At 49.4% G+C, this 17,155-nt stretch overlaps 1 protein-coding gene across 3 annotated transcripts; it reads left to right on the top strand.

The window, feature by feature from the left end:
* The first annotated feature begins 13 nt into the window (after nucleotides 1-13).
* elac2 (elaC ribonuclease Z 2) lies at nucleotides 14-16,071 on the top strand. Of its 3 annotated transcripts, none has more exons than XM_035525660.2 (24): nucleotides 14-388; nucleotides 1,527-1,577; nucleotides 1,657-1,727; nucleotides 2,035-2,099; nucleotides 2,203-2,260; nucleotides 2,365-2,433; nucleotides 2,560-2,685; nucleotides 2,995-3,050; nucleotides 3,133-3,191; nucleotides 4,046-4,118; nucleotides 4,545-4,657; nucleotides 4,820-4,918; nucleotides 5,113-5,251; nucleotides 6,025-6,110; nucleotides 6,960-7,081; nucleotides 7,361-7,457; nucleotides 7,766-7,904; nucleotides 8,582-8,620; nucleotides 9,696-9,805; nucleotides 10,001-10,100; nucleotides 10,181-10,301; nucleotides 11,100-11,178; nucleotides 14,918-15,062; nucleotides 15,182-16,071. In XM_035525660.2, exons 1-24 carry the CDS (start codon nucleotides 138-140, stop codon nucleotides 15,419-15,421), a joined length of 2,508 nt encoding a protein of 835 aa, XP_035381553.2. In that variant the 5' UTR covers nucleotides 14-137; the 3' UTR covers nucleotides 15,422-16,071. The 3 variants fall into 3 exon arrangements, with proteins under 3 accessions (XP_035381553.2, XP_035381552.2, XP_081572775.1); XM_035525659.2 differs by having other exon boundaries at nucleotides 7,358-7,457; XM_081716649.1 differs by lacking the exon at nucleotides 8,582-8,620 and having other exon boundaries at nucleotides 7,358-7,457.
* Nucleotides 16,072-17,155: the final 1,084 nt, after the last annotated feature.

Genomic DNA, 17,155 nt, shown 5'->3' with positions numbered 1-17,155 from the left:
CATCAATCAGCGCCGGAAAAAACCCTAAGCTAACGCGTTTGCAGTGACATGCAGCGGTAGGAGAGGGTCAACATGGTAGATGCGTGTATGTGTGTTCAGCGGTGCCGTGCGTCGCTGAGTCATCTGTGAGGTTTATTATGAGCGCAGCTAGGCTGGGCTGTAGAGCCTTCACCTGGCGCTTCGGTCAACGCGGCGTGGAGCTTTTTAGGACCATGGCTACGAACGTGAGGAAGACCAAGCCGCCGAAGGACACGTTACGGCATGTGAGGATGAGGGAGCACCGGAGACCCGGGGAGCAGCGTGGCCCGTCCACGGCCTACGTCCAGGTTGTGGGTGCTGGGAGCCGGGATAACGGAGCATCGCTGTACGTCTTCTCCGAGTACAACCGGTAAGGACGTTACAGACCCCTAAACGAGATATTGCAGACCCCTAAACGGGATAACGAAGCATTACTGTACGTCTTCTCCGATTACAACCGGTAACGACGTTACAAACCCATAAATGACCCCTAAACGAAACATTACAGACCCCTAAATGACCCCTAAACGAGATATCACAGACCCCTAAATGAGATAACGGAGCCTCGTTGTACGTCTTCTCTGAGTACAACCGGTAAGGACATTACAGCCCCCTAAACAAGACATTACAGACCCTTAAACGAGACATTACAGATCCCTAAACGGGATAAGGAAGCATCGCTGTACGTCTTCTCCTAATACAACCGGTAAGGACGTTACAGACCCCTAAATGGGATAACGAAGCATTACTGTACGTCTTCTCTGAGTACAACCGGTAAGGACGTTAGAGACCCATAAATGACCCCTAAACGAGATATCACAGACCCCTAAACGAGATAACAGAGCATCGCTGTATGTCTTCTCTGAGTACAACCGGTAAGGACGTTAGAGACCCATAAATGACCCCTAAACGAGATAACAGAGCATCGCTGTATGTCTTCTCAGAGTACAACTGGTAAGGACGTTGCAGACCCCTAAACAAGACATTACAAACCCCTAAACGGGATAACAAAGCATTGCTGTACGTCTTTTCCGAGTACAACTGGTAAGGACGTTACAGACCCATAAACGACCCCTAAACAAGACATTACAGACCCCTGAACGGGATAATGGCGCCTCACTGTACATCTTCTCCTAGTACAAGCAGTAAGGATGTTACAGATCGCTAAACGAGACATTACAGACCCCTAAACAGGATAACGGAGCCTCGTTGTACGTCTTCTCAGAGTACAACCGGTATGGACATTACAGCCCCCTAAACGAGACATCACAGACCCTTAAACGAGAGAACCAAGTATCGCTGTACGTCTTCTCAGAGTACAACTGGTAAGGACGTTACAGACCCCTAAACAGAGCCTGGACACTCGGGAGACTTCACCGTATAACCTGCTGCCTGTGTTTCTCTGCACTACACTTTAAGGGAAGTTGTCTGCATCATTCATATATTGGCAGTACTTCTCAGCACTGAGAAACAGATCAAATAACTCAATTCTATTGCTTTTCCTTTAGATACCTGTTTAACTGTGGGGAAGGGACCCAGAGAGTGATGCAAGAATACAAGTAAGGTTTGCTTGCAGCCGTCCCTTCAATAAAAGCACCCTAAAACGAGCTCACGTGGCAATGTTTTGTTTTCGTTTAGACTGAAGGCAGCTCGCTTGGACAAAATCTTTCTGACCAGGATGAGCTGGGCTACTGTGGGAGGTCTGTCAGGTATGTGGAGCATCACGCGCACTCACTGGGTTAGAACATGCTCCCGCCAGCTGCCATGCGTAGCTTTACGTGGTCTGCAACATTGCCAAATCGTCATAGTAATGTTACCTCCTTAAATATTAGTTATAAAAACGCCGCCGAAACACATACATTTGAACGTTTGGTCATTACCATAGTGTTCAGAAAAAGAACAGGCAGGCTAAAGGAACCTGTGTGTGTGTGTGTGTGTGGCGGAGAACGTTTGGGATGTTCCCAACACAAATACGCATACGGAAAAAGTGTGTCTGATGCTGACGTCTCCTTCCAGGAATGATCCTCACTCTTAAGGACATCGGGGTCCCTGAGTGTGTCTTGTTCGGACCACCACAGCTGGTGCGTATGGTTTTTCTCTTCCCCTTTGTCTCTGCCGCTCTCTCACTCCTATAAAGTGCTGGGTGGTCTAATATTGTACTACCTTGTTTTGTTTGTTTTACAGGAGAAATATCTGAATGCAATTCAAGTGTTCTCAGGGCCGCTAGATGATATCAACCTGTGTAAGTTTAACGTAGTTTTATGGGGCTGATCTGGACTGTGGCATGTCACATTCCTAACATGCTTTTGTTTCTTGGTGTCTCTAATTGTCTCGTCCTGACCAAAGCCATGAGAGCCTGCAATGAGCCGGACTTTAAAGATGACACCATGACTGTCAGTCAAGTGCCCATCTATGGTGAGAGCTAAGCCCGCACCTGTGGGTGCCTATACAGGTGTACTATAGTAGATGTGTTGTTAGACCGCTGCCTCAGACTGAGATACCTGAACTGAGGTGTGTCTGTGTGTGTGTACATGTGTATAGCTCAGCATTTAGGGCAGACAGTGAGGCATAGCAGCAGTCCGAGCAGTTCCAGCTCCAGCCAGCGGAGGGAGCTCTGGCAACCTGAGAATTGTACTGACAGCAGAGCGACACAGCCAGGAAGCTCAGGTGTGGTCCCTCATAGCTCACGGGAAAACTGTGTGTGGTGGTGTGTGGTGCTAGTGTGTAGTAGTGTATAACTATAGTACTTTATCCATCACACTGATCACAGCAGGATTGTGGACTGCCTGGTCTCTTGAGAGCCATATGATCTCATAATAAAGACCTTTCCAGCATGTGTGCTATGAAAGGACCTCCCAGACATGAGAACTCCAGGCTTTGACAACATTAATGACCGTAATCCTCCTATTAAGTCTGTCTGGCTGGAAGTGGGCTGGTTTTGGCTGTACTGTGTGTTGTTGGTTCGTGTTGTTCCAGAAGGCAGAGGCAGATCAGCGAGGGCCTCCTCTCTGGTGGTGGCTTACGTCTGTAAGGTAATAATCTCGGCTCACAGTGCAGCGCCGTCATGGCTCCGCCAAACCTTCATTTCAGCAGAGTCCTCTTCTCGTTTTCCAGCTGCATCCAAAAAAGGGGAACTTCCTGGTGCAGAAGGCCAAGGAGCTGGGCCTACCTGTGTAAGTGAGGGTCTGATTACACAGAGGTTGACGATGGGCCTACCCATGTAAGTGAGGGTCTGATTACACAAAGGTTGACGATGGCCCTACCCGTGTCAGTGAGGGTCTGATTACACACAGGTCGACGATGGCCCTACCCGTGTCAGTGAGGGTCTGATTACACACAGGTCGACGATGGGCCTACCCGTGTCAGTGAGGGTCTGATTACACACAGGTCGACGATGGGCCTACCCGTGTCAGTGAGGGTCTGATTACACAGGTCGACGATGGGCCTACCCGTGTCAGTGAGGGTCTGATTACACAGGTCGACGATGGGCCTACCCGTGTCAGTGAGGGTCTGATTACACAGGTCGACGATGGGCCTACCCGTGTCAGTGAGGGTCTGATTACACAGGTCGACGATGGGCCTACCCGTGTCAGTGAGGGTCTGATTACACACAGGTCGACGATGGGCCTACCCGTGTCAGTGAGGGTCTGATTACACACAGGTCGACGATGGGCCTACCCGTGTCAGTGAGGGTCTGATTACACACAGGTCGACGATGGGCCTACCCGTGCCAGTGAGGGTCTGATTACACACAGGTCGACGATGGCCCTACCCGTGCCAGTGAGGGTCTGATTACACACAGGTCGTCGATGGCCCTACCCGTGCCAGTGAGGGTCTGATTACACACAGGTCGACGATGGCCCTACCCGTGCCAGTGAGGGTCTGATTACACACAGGTCGACGATGGCCCTACCCGTGCCAGTGAGGGTCTGATTACACACAGGTCGACGATGGCCCTACCCGTGTCAGTGAGGGTCTGATTACACACAGGTCGACGATGCTCTCACTGTCCTGTTTTACTCTTTAGGGGAACTGCTGCCATTGGACCATTCATATCTGCCTTAAAAGATGGCAAAAGTGTAACCTACGAAGGGAAGGAGGTAACCAACACACACACATGCGCACACACACACACACACACACACACACACACACACACACACAGTTAATGCTGTTAGCAAGGCTTCACTTTAACTCTTCTGGATCCACCAATTAGACACCCATAGATTTTACAGGCATTGTGCAGTACTGTGGTATTTAAACCATTAAAATATTCTGCTAGACATCATACAAACTCTGAAATCAGAAGTTAAGTTTTACGTTAATTCTGTCCTGAAATGGAACTCCAGAGAAAATTGTTTGATCTGAGTGAGTCTGTGGAATATTCGTAATCCTTTAAACCTTCCCGGGTTTTCAGCTGTCAGATTATGGCTTCTTTGCATATTTCTGGAGGGAATGGGCTTGCAGGACCCGTAGCGAGGTAGGAGATTTGGGATAAAGCCGCAGAACTCTGCCGTGTGTTCCAGATCCACCCGGCGGAAGTGTGCACGCCTTCAGACCCGGGCCCCGTGTTCCTGGTCATCGACTGCCCCTCTGAGGAGTTCCTACAGCCCCTCTGCACCAATCCTGTCCTCGGAAGGTGAGCTCACCCTCTCCCGCTTCAGGGAGGGTTTTTCACCTCATGTGGTTCTTCTGTCTGCGTCGATCACTAAACTGATCACTAAACGTGACTTATTTATATCATAGCTATATTGTACATTGTTATATTGATCTCACACCCCCACCCCCCCCCGGTCCTCAGATATCAGGTTGGGGGTACGGAGGACAGCGCCACCCTGGTGGTGCACATGACGCCGGAGGCAGTGTTGAGGACAGAGGAGTACCAGCACTGGATGGAGAGGTAGGTGGTGCTGGCCTGTCCCGCATAGCTCTGGGATGGCAGGACAGTGAGCGTCTCGCGCTGTGTTTCCAGTCTGCGTGTTCTTCAGCAGTGCAGTAACGTGTGTCTGAGGACAGCTGTCTAGTGCGGCTCCGCTGGGTCTAAGGTGTGTGTGTGTGTGTGTGTGTGTGTGTGTGTGTGTGTCTGTCGTCCAGGTTCTCTTCCGGTACAGAGCACCTGGTCATGAACGAGCAGGTGTGTACCATTCACAACATCAGAAGCTACAAGATCCAGACGCAGCTGCACATGATCCACGCTGACATCTTCCCTGAGCTCCAGCACTATAGAACCACGGTAATGGTTGCTCACGGCGACAGCCCAGCATGGACCGCCATCTGTCTGCCTGATAGCAGGCCTTCTCATAATCTATCATCATGGCAAAGTATTCAAAAACGCACAAAATTCTTTTGTAACCTTACTTTTGACCATATAGTGCAATAGTACGTGGATACCCTCCTAATAATTGTGTTCAGGGGTTTCAGCCTTGGGTATGGCTAACAGATGTATAAAATCACTCAGTCATACAATCTCCATAGATCAACATTGGCAGCTCACCGATGTTAAACGGAACACCACAGTTTGCGAGATGTTAGTTTGTGAGATGTCGGCCCTGCCGGACCTGCGCGCTGTTCTTGTGAAACAGAAGCGTCTAGGAGCGACGCCAACTCAGCCACAGAGCGGTAGACCACGTGAGCTCACAGGGCGGTGCCAGGGGGTAGTGTTTGTGGTGGAGGGCTAGGTATAGTACAGGCGTATGTTCCAGGGTTTGGGCTAAGAGCTTTAGCAAAGGGTGATGTCCAGAGATCCTGTAGATCATTAGTGGCTTCTAACGCTGTGGCAGCAGTTTAGGGGAAAATCCCTCTCTAGCTCTAGAGGTCCTGCAGTGGTCTGCACCAAGCCCTGACCTTCACCCTGAACCCCTCTGGGACTCGCCAGAGTGTGGGGTTGTCCAGCATGCTCGTACAGGGGGCGCTGAACCCTCAGCCATCCAGTGCAATACAGAGGAAGGGGACACATGCTTGTTTACCTGTTCATCCAGGTTTGTCTGTCTGTCTGTCTGTCTGAAGGAGACCCAGGTTCCACTGCACGTGCCCAGTGTGAGAGCAGAGTGTCTCCTGAAGTACCAGTTGAAGCCCAAAGCCGAGTGGCAGCGGTGAGTTTCACAGATTGCAGTAACCTACCTTTCAGATCTCTACCACAATAAAGGTGCTGTGAAACAACAATATAATGCAATAAATGGGAAACTATATAAACTATCTAACGGCACAACAGAACATGACCCTGGACTCAGTCCATCTTCTAGTGATGAGACTTTCCTTTTACAGCTCCAGAATTCACTCCTCTGTGTTTGCATTTTTCTGATGTAGACTGCAAATCAGCCACTCTGGTTCAGGTTGCAGTAATCTAAAATTACAACAACCCATTCCAGATTGAGCCAGTTGATGGGTGAAGATGCACTTGATGCATTATGCCAGCGTACAGCTCAAATCCCCACCGCAAGTTTTCAAATCTTCCCCTTCACAGTCCCCTGACCTAGACCCTCTTGTTCCCAGATGAAGCCTAAAAAGGATGTGCATTGGACAGCCATTGTAGCTCTGCGTTTAGTTTGAGAACCAGCCTAAATGGTGTCTGGGAAAGAGCTCCAAAATGACTGCTGGAGTTGTAGTGATCTTTGAGCATACATTGAGCATACAGTTAGGGTGCCAGCTGTGTGTGTGTGTGTCAGTATAAACTAGCCACAGGGCGGTGTGAGGTCCAGATTTGCGTCAGCCAGCAGGGCCATGGCTCTCCTCTCCACACAGAAACTGTTTGCAGTAGAACTCGATTGTGACTACTCTCTCACTATTGTCACTTTCTCCGTTTGTCATCTTCACAGAGAAGTTTGCTTATTAGATGAAGTTAAATTAGATGAAGGTTTCTGTGTGTGTGTGTGTGTGTGTGTGTGTGTGTGTGTGTGTGTGTGTGTGTGTGTGTGTGTGTATGGGGGGGGGGGTATGTACAGAGATGCCATCGTCTCCTGTAACAAGGAGGAATTTGCTCAGGAAGCTGCAGAGGTTCCAGGCTTCCTGCAGGAGGTGGAGAGATGCAGACAGTTCCAGGCTACAGATTCTGTCGTGCAGTCTGGTGAGAGATCCTGAGAGAGGGGAGGGGAGGTGAGGTGGGGTGAGAGGGGAGTGAGTGATCCAGGGGACCCTCCCTGCCCCACCAGCGCAAACACACTCCAACACACACACCTTCAGAGACCCACGCCACATGCTTAGAAGGCATACCTTGCCTTCCCTGGGCTGGTAAGGCCAGCTGTCTGGGTGAAGAGCCTGGTGTGGATAGGGGGATTGTAGATGCATTTTGGAGGTTGCTGTTGGCAACAACAGGACTGATGCTGTGGGTGTGCATGCGTAGCAGGCGAGGTGGAGAGGTATCCTGAGGTGGTGTTTCTGGGTACTGGATCAGCTGTGCCCATGAAGATCAGAAATGTCAGTGGAACTCTGGTCAATATCAGGTAGGTAACACACTCTTTACCCACATCACACTGCTGAGGTAACACACTCTTTACCCACTTTTCACAGCCCTGAGAAAGACAGCAGTGTTGGTCCTGTGTGTGTGTGTGTGTGTGTGTGTGTGTGTGTGTGTGTGTGTGTGTGTGTGTGTGTGTGTGTGTGTGTGTGTGTGTGTGTGTGTGTGTGTGTGTGTGCGTGCGTGCGTGCGTGCGTGCGTGCGTGCGTGCGTGCGTGCGTGCGTGCGTGCGTGCGTGCGTGCGTGCGTGCGTGCGTGCGTGCGTGTGTATGCGGTCCTCTCTACCTGGTTTAGCTCTTCTCACTCTGTGCTCTTGGATTGTGGAGAGGGCACCTTCGGTCAGATGTGCCGTCACTATGGCAACGATGTGGACGAGGTGTTGTCCAAGTTATCCACGGTGTTTGTGTCTCACATGCATGCGGACCATCACACAGTGAGTGCAGAGCCAAACACACACACACACACACACCAGTCAAGCCCAGTCCTATACTGGAGCCTATCACCAGTAGAGAAGCTGTAGCCATGTTGGAGTTGAGAGCAGAAAGACTTGGGTTAGATCAACTGTAGAAACCTGTGTGGAGTTGAGCTTTACTCTAGTCAGCATCCAAATAAAATGACGTTTTCTGCTGGGTTCAGACCAGAAGTGCAGGTTGGTGTGGAGGTATTGCTGGTTATTATTATTCATTATTATTCATTATTATAATAATAATAATAATTATTATTATTACTACTCATTATTGTTGTTATTATTATTATTATTATTATTAATTCAGTATTATTATTACTATCATTATTACTATATTATTATTATTATTATTAATTCAGTATTATTACTATCATTATTACTATATTATTGTTATTATTATTCATTCAGTATTATTATTATTATTCAGTATTATTATTATTCAGTATTGTTTTGCCTCGGTAGTCCAGTGCCTCATGTGCAGCATGTTTTAATACACAGGGGCCTTGTAGACAGTGTGACCTTTAACCTGCGTTCCTGTTTCACTTCAGGGCCAGTGCCGTGGAATAGACACGCCCCGTGGTGGGGTTGGAGGAATGTGCCTTTTATTGCACACTAATGTGAATGCTTTGTCTTTCCTTGTCCAGGGCTTGATTAACGTGCTGCTGCAGAGGGAGCGAGCACTAGTAAGCTTCCTCCTTTTCCCGAACTCCTGTCTGTCTGTCGTAGTCCGAGAGCAAATGTCCTTGGAGTCGGCTTTTCCGGACTGTGAGCCGCTCTGTCCCTGCTGTAGGAAACGCTCTCTGAGGGGTCACTTTATTAGGGCTGGGGCGTGATGTCTGACATGTCTCCAACAGGCTGCCGTACGGTTTACATATTTGTGTGCGAGATCTGGTTTGTCCAAAGTGCAGGTGGTGGCTGTACATTTTTAATATGCTTTTATGGAAAATGTACTTACTGTAAATACTGCACACATGTGACCCTATGAGTACAACATAGACCAAGGCCTTTAAATGCATGTGCAAAAATCTCCGGACATCACCTGCCCTTTTTAAAAAAGGTCACTGATTAAAGGAACAACCGGAAACATGACAGTTGTTTAGAGACGACTTGCCGCCAGGCATTTAACATTTAACACTAAACTTACTTTAATACAAGGGGACAGCCTGTAGGTGGCACTGCAGCACAGGACTAACCAGGAAAATCATCAGATTTCATCTGACATGCATTTTTAGTTTAATAAGTGTTCTTTTGTGTGTAAATGGTTGACATGGTCCTCTCTCTCTCTCTCTCTCTCTCTCTCTCTCTCTCTCTCTCTCTCTCTCTCTCTTTCCCTCTCTCTCTCTCTCTCTCTCTCTCTCTCTTTCCCTCTCTCTCTCCCTCCCTCCCTTTCCCTCTCTCTCTCCCTCCCTCCCTCTCTCTCTCTCTCTCTCTCTCTCTCTCTTTCCTTCCCTCTCTCTCTCCCTCCCTCCCTTTCCCTCTCTCTCTCCCTCCCTCCCTCTCTCTCTCTCTCCCTCCCTTTCCCTCTCTCTCTCTCCCTCCCTTTCCCTCTCTCTCTCCCTCCCTCCCTCCCTCTCTCCCTCCCTCCCTCCCTCCCTCTCTCCCTCCCTCCCTCTCTCTCTCTCCCTCCCTCCCTCTCTCTCTCTTTCCCTCTCTCTCTCCCTCTCTCTCTCTTTCCCTCTCTCTCTCCCTCCCTCCCTCTCTCTCTCTCTCTCCCTCTCTCCCTCCCTCCCTCCCTCCCTCTCTCTCTCTCTCCTGTAGAACAGTCTGGGGAAGTCCTTCACTCCTGTTTACCTGATTGCGCCCACTGCCATCATGACCTGGCTCAGTCAGTACCACGACCACTGCCAGGAGATCCTCAGTCACATCAAGTAAGGTTCTGAACTCTGTGCCCTACAGTACGCCTTCAAAACTACACCTTTATCATTGCACATTCCACACCACACCATCCAAACTACACTACACCTTTATCATTGCACATGCCAGACTACACAACACCACGTCACGCAGCTCTGTGGTGCTGAACGGGTCTTGCTCTGTCCTCGGTTTGTATTGGTGTGTTTCAGCTTCATTCCAGCGAAGAGTCTGAGTGCGGGAGCTGCAGTGCCGCATTTTAAGACCAAGACCTGCATTCAGACCATCCTGCAGAAAACCGACCTGACTAAGGTAGTGCATGTCTGAGCACATCCCTATCTGAAAGAGCGTCACACTAGCTGCCTGATTTCAGGTGTGTGTGTGTGTTCCAGTTTCAGACATGTCTGGTCAGGCACTGTAAGAATGCATTTGCGTGTAGTCTGACCCATCAGTCTGGCTGGCAGCTGGTGTTCTCCGGAGACACCATGCCCTGTGATGCCCTGGCGGACATGGGTGAGTTCAACACACACACACACACACACACACACACACACTTCACACTGGAACAGGCCAGACTGTGTGTGAATGCGTGCTAGTTCCTGAATAGCTGACCTGCTCAGAGAATTCAAACTCTGGTGCATGTAGAGGCAGAAAACCCTGCCTCTCCTCAGCTCTGAGTGTTTGATTTGCTAGAGGAAAATGAGTGACTTGAAACCCTTTCCTGTTTGCTGCTCAGTAAGGCCACGCCCCTCTTTCTCAAGGCATCACTTCCTCCTGCTGGGGTCAGATTTTCTACTGGACAGCGTTTTTCACACAGACATGCGCACGTTAGTTCTGGCATTACCACATCGAATGAGGCTTTTTATGTGACTGTATAGTAGAATCCAGTAAAATACACTAGTTACACACACAACACACGCACGCACATCCACCCCCACACCACACATGCTGCACATAAAACACAAAGAATCAGAAATCCTTGCGGAATGTGTGTGTGTGTGTGTGTGTGTGAGAGAGAGAGAGAGAGAGAGTGTTCTCTCTCACGCTGTGGTGTTATTGATCATCCCTGCAGACAGCATTGCCACACTGACTCCACATTACCCGCTCCTCTGTCTCCCACAATGCACCGCCCAGACCCCACGTCCAGCTACGATGCAAGAATTGATTACTAGCAGCTAACAGGGCATAGGGAGGGGCATGTGAGCATGTGCAGTGAACTGTGTGCACATGCGTGTGGAGCCATGCTTCACAGCTGTGTGTGTGTGTGAGAGAGAGTCCTGCTTCACGGTTGCGTGCGGCGCTGTGTTGCAGGAAAAAATGCAACACTGTTGATTCATGAAGCCACTCTGGAGGATGGAATGGAAGAGGAAGCCATAGACAAAAGACACAGGTACACTCTCACACACACACACACACACACACGCACACGCACACGCACACACACGCACGCACGCTCACACGCACGCACACACACACACACGCTCACTCACACACACACTCACACACTCACATACACACACACACCCCCACACACACACACACACCCACACCCACACACACACCCACACCCACACACACACACACCCACACACACCCACACACGTACGCACACACACACGCGCGCACACACACACACACGCACCCACACACACACACACACACACCCACCCAGTTGTCACACATGTTTCAGATCATCAAACACATTTAAAAATTAGACAAAAGACACAGGTACACACACACACACACAGGTGTCACACATGTTTCAGATCATCACACATTTAAAAATTAGACAAAAGATAACAAGTAAACACAAAATGAAGGTTTTTATTATTAAGGAAAAAATTAATCCAAACCTACATGGCCCTGTGTGAAAAAGTGATTGCTCCCTAAACCGAATAATTGGTTGGGCCACCCTTAGCAGCAATAACTGCAATCAAGCATTTGCGATAACTGGCATTGAGTCTTTTACAGCACTGTGGAGGAATTCTGGCCCACTCATGTTTGCAGAATTGTTGTAATTCAGCCACATTGGAGGGTTTTCGAGCGTGACCCGCCTTTTGAAGGCCATGTCACAGCATCTCAATCAGATTCAGGTCAGGACATTGACCAGGCCACTCCAAAGTCTTCATTTTGTTTTTCTTAAGCCATTCAGAGGTGGACTTGCTGGTGTGTTTTGGATCATTGTCCTGCTGCAGAACCCAAGTGCGCTTCAGCTTGAGGTCACAAACAGATGGCTGGACATTCTCCTTCAGGATTTTTTGGTAGAAAGCAGAATTCATGGTTACATTTACCACAGCAAGTCCTCCAGGTCCTGAAGCAGCAAAACAGCCCCAGACCACAACACTACCACCACCATATTTTACTGTTGGTATGATGTTCCTTTTCTGAAATGCTGTTACTTTTACGCCAGATGTAAAGGGACATACAGCATCCAAAAAGTTCAACTTTTGTCTCATCAGTCCACAGAGTATTTTCCCAAAAGTCTTGAGGATCATCAAGATGTTTTCTGGCAAAACCGAGACGAGCCTTTATGTTCTTTTTGCTCAGCAGTGGTTTTTATCTTGGAACTCTGCCATGCAGGCCATTGTTGCCCAGCCTCTGATGGTGGAGTCATGAACACTGACCTTAACTGAGGCAAGTGAGGCCTGCAGTTCTTTGGACGTTGTTGTGGGGTCTTTTGTGACCTCTTGGTTGAGTCATCGCTGCGCTCTTGGGGTAATTTTGGTCGGCCAGCCACTCCTGGGAAGGTTCACCACTGTTGCATGTTTTCGCCATTTGTGGATAATGGCTCTCACTGTGGTTTGCTGGAGTCCCAAAGCTTTAGAAATGGCTTTATAACCTTTTCCAGACTGATAGATCTCAATTACTTTGCATCTCATTTGTTCCTGAATTTCTTTGGATCTCAGCATGCTGTCTAGCTGTTGAGGATCTTTTCGTCTACTTCACTTTGTCAGGCAGGTCCTATTTAAGTGATTTCTTAATTGAGAACAGGTGTGGCAGTAATCAGGCCTGGGTGTGGCTAGAGACACTGAACTCAACTTTCCACAGTTCATTTATGTTTTAACGGCGGGGGGAATTACTTTTTCACACAGGGTCATGTGGGTTTAGATTTTTTTCCCTTAATGATGAAAACCTTCATTTAAAAACTGCATTTTGTGTTTACTTATGTTATCTTTGTCTAATATTTACATTTGTTTGATGATCTGATGTCTGAAAATTTAATTTTGACAAACATGCAAAAACAAATATGATATCAGGAAGGGGGCAAAAACTTTTTCACACCACTGTACACACACACACACACACCACACACACACACACACACACACACACACACAGGTACTGGTAGGTTCCACAGGTGGGGGACCAGGCTCCTTCCACCACCTGAGGCAGGTCTGTTGTTACCTCCCAGAGTGGCAGCACTGCTGATCCAGTTCATCCCTTCATCTAGGTAGAGTCTTGCATTATTACTATCCTGCCTCACCTCACCTCAGCACAGTTATGTTTTTACCGTCCTGCCTCACCTCAGCACAGTTATATTGTTACTATCCTGCCTCACCTCGGCACAGTTACATTATTAGTGTCCTGCCTCGCCTCACCTCAGCACAGTTACATTATTAACCCCCCTGCCTCGCCTCACCTCAGCACAGTGACATTGTTACTGTCCTGCCTCGCCTCATCTCAGCACAGTTACGTTATTCCCCCTTGCTGGGCCTCGTGGGTGTGTGATAACAGATGATCGAGTGCAGAGAGGGCTGCTTCCTCTGGCACTACAGTGCACTCGGCCACTGCTGAAATGGAAAAGTTTTCCTAAATATATGAGTTCTGCTGCTAACGGGCCACTCTTCACCGCCCAGCCGGACTTGCGCGGCCGCGTCGCACCGTATTGGATTCTCGGCCGAGATTGGCATCGATTTCCTTCGGCTCTGTCCTGCAGTTCATCGGCAGTCCTTCCCCCACTTTAAGAGTCTGTCTGGGTTTCTTTTAGGTACAGTATTGTACTGGAGGAAGGGAGAGGGGGAGTTCTGATCTTATCAGGAAAATGGAGTTCTGAAATGAGCAGAACTTCACTGAGCACTCCAGTAAACCCCAGCGCTCGCACACCTGCTGCCGTCAAGTGTGAAGTTCTGTCGGATATTACAACTCCGATTGGAGGTGTCCAGGACCTCTCCTGGAGCTGAGATTATATCGGCCCTTGCGCTGATGTTTTTTTGTGTCTGTAAAGCAACAGATCTCTGTTGAGCAGTAAGATTAGGGGATTGGGAATGTTCCAGGCGTGTAGCGTGTCCTCCGCACCTGCGAGAGCGAGATGGAGGCAGAGATGGGCAATGATGGGTCAGACCCTGGATCTGGAGCTCTGTGCAGTCTCACGTGACAGAAAGCAGGTCGACCATGCGGAAGTTGACAGTGTGGGATCTTAGCCTGGAGGAAGAAGTGGGATCATACAGGGATTGGCTAGTTTTCCTGTCTGGTTTCCAATGTGTTTGTTGAACCTGACCACTCCAGCATGGAGGAGCAGTGTAACTTTGTCCAGTCCAGTGATCGCCACGTCCTCAAAGCAGTCCGGGAGAGTGGAGGTTCGCTCTTGTTAGTCCCCTGTGTGTTGAGTGAGGTCATTTGTGCAGTGCAGTTCAGGCCTCCTGCCTCGCCTAGTTGGGGGGTGTGGTGTGACACTGGGGCGGGTGGTGTGACGCTGGGGCGGGTGGTGTGACTGGTGGGTGGTGTGACGCTGGGGCGGGTGGTGTGACTGGTGGGTGGTGTGACGCTGGGGCGGGTGGTGTGACTGGTGGGTGGTGTGACGCTGGGGCGAGTGATGTGACTGGTGGGTGGTGTGACGCTGGGGCGGGTGGTGTGACTGGTGGGTGGTGTGACGCTGGGGCGGGTGGTGTGACTGGTGGGTGGTGTGACGCTGGGGCGGGTGGTGTGACTGGTGGGTGGTGTGACGCTGGGGCGGGTGGTGTGACTGGTGGGTGGTGTGACGCTGGGGCGGGTGGTGTGACGCTGGGGCGGGTGGTGTGACTGGTGGGTGGTGTGACGCTGGGGCGGGTGGTGTGACGCTGGGGCGGGTGGTGTGACGCTGGGGCGGGTGGTGTAACTGGTGGGTGCTGTTCCTCTCTCTGTTCGAGCAGCACGACCTCGCAGGCCATCAACGTGGGGATGAAGATGGGGGCGGAGTTTATCATGCTGAACCACTTCAGCCAGAGGTACGCCAAGATCCCCCTGTTCAGCGACAACTTCAACCAGCGCGTAGGAATCTCCTTCGACCACATGAGGGTGAGCCATGTGCAGCCCCCAACCCTAAAAGCTAGTTTGAACTTTTAGTGGTTCCTCCCCTACCTCCAGAGTAAGTATTGAGAATTCAGGTTGGATTCTGCTTGTGATGTGCATTACAGATCCGGCTGGGAGATTTCCAGATCCTTCCACGACTGCTGGCGCCCCTGAGGGTCTTGTTTGCTGAGGAACTCGAGGAAATGGAGGAGAAGAGAGGAAGAAGAGAACTGAAGTCAGGGAAAACTTTGGAGGTGGAGTCTAACTGGAAGGCAGAGATATGTGCAGGAAAAAGAGGTGGGGACAGCAGAGATCAGGAGGAGCTTAACCAGTTAATGACCTCAAAGAGGCTGAAGGCCAACTGAGCTTCGAGCCAGAGAGAGGCGGGTCACAGAACTGCTGGGACAGAGCTGTAGCTGGCTGAGCTAATAGATATCAGGTGACCTGTGACCCAACCGATGAGGAGCCTCGGCATGTTTTCAGTTTTTCATGAAATCCTTAGTTTGAGTATGTGACGAGAGCATGAGAGTGGTTGGCACACTGCTGCCCCAACGCGAGGAGATGCCACCACATGACACCTTCCACACCCTGGGGCTTCCCACATCAGCCACGGTAACTGACAGGAGCTCTCAGGGGCAGTGGGAGGGGCTTAGGACATGCACCGGAGCCTCTGGGGCAGTGGGAGGGGCTTAGGACATTTATTGCTGATGTAACCCCTGTGTTTTCTTACTATTGTTTGAGTGATTGGTTATTGATCAGTTGATCTCTAGTTTGAACAGGATGGTTTTCCTTTTCTGATCGCTAATGCATATTTTCTGTGTGTAATATTATTTACATAAAGCTAAGCTCTTTTCTGTTTTAAAAAAATAAAAATATACATCTGAATTAAAGTTAGTATTCAGAGATGATTAATGATAACATTAAGGGGCATTTACTAAATGTAGCTGTTTCCTGCATTTCCTGAATGTATTGTCAGTCGGAATAATTAAAACCATGAATGACTAGTCATAATCCATGGAACTGTCAGTGTGGGTCACATGACTTCAGTAGCTCAGGATGCAGGTGTGTTGAGCTCTGGTTACATTCACACAGGGAGACGGTGTTCCAGGTGAGTGTGTGTGTCTTGCATCCAAACTCATCATCGTTACCATCTCGTCACTCCATCCCCTCCAAATGCTAGTGGGAGAAGGGTTCGATGTTTGACTTATCATGGGGATCACATAAACACTTAAGCCAATGGAAGTTAATAGTTTTAACACCATTTTTGTTTATTTTCAAAGATTAAGTAATAAACCACATGCTAAAAGGCTTGTGGAACTGTGAGTGTGTGTGTGTGTGTGTACAGCACAGGGAGGTTCACTAGTGTCACCTCCCTCTGTACACACAGATCACTAGTGTCCTCATCGTTGTGTCTGCTTTTAACATCTTAAACAATCTTTATAATTTAACAGAAGTGCATCTGACTTCTGGCACAGATGTCTTCTGTCCACAGGGCTCAGATAAACTGGTTTAACTGATTTTTGCAGGACACCTCAATGTTGATGCTCATCAATACAGTGACTGAACATGATCTGAGCAGTAGTGTACAAGTGAGCTGTGTTAATGGTGAGCACAAGGGGGCACTGTGTGCCAGTGGATGGACTGCAGTAGCGTTGCCGTCTACAGGACTCACCCAGCGATGTGGTGGAGGTCCCCAGTAGCTGTGTTTGCCCAAAGTGCTGGTGCTACCAGAGCGTTGTGCGTACACACAGGAGGCCCTGAGTGTATCCTGTTGTGATGGGATGCGCATGTCTCTGTCTCCCTTTCCTTACAGGGACACTATAGGCTTTAGAGCTTTGTAACTAAATCTGTCTGTCAGTCTAGGTTTTTTTTTTACAAGGAGGAGAAATGAGGCAGACAGGTAAAAGAGGCGCCCAACCAGAGACGCCGTCGTTAGGCACTCTAGACGAGGAAGAAGCAGTGAAGGTAAGATAGCAGGCAGAGACTGTCCTGTCAAACTGGGCAGAGTGACGGGACGCGGGACAGCTGTGGTCCTGGAGGTGCGTTATGCAGTGAGGACCTTCCAGTATGCTGTGTGTTGAGAAAGTTATTCCTCACAC

This window comes from Electrophorus electricus, chromosome 6, assembly GCF_041902795.1.
Source record: "Electrophorus electricus isolate QZ-2024a chromosome 6, ASM4190279v1, whole genome shotgun sequence".
Classification (NCBI taxonomy): Eukaryota; Metazoa; Chordata; class Actinopteri; order Gymnotiformes; family Gymnotidae; genus Electrophorus; species Electrophorus electricus.
Note: the sequence above shows the minus strand (reverse complement) of the source record. Positions and strands in the feature narration are given on the sequence as shown.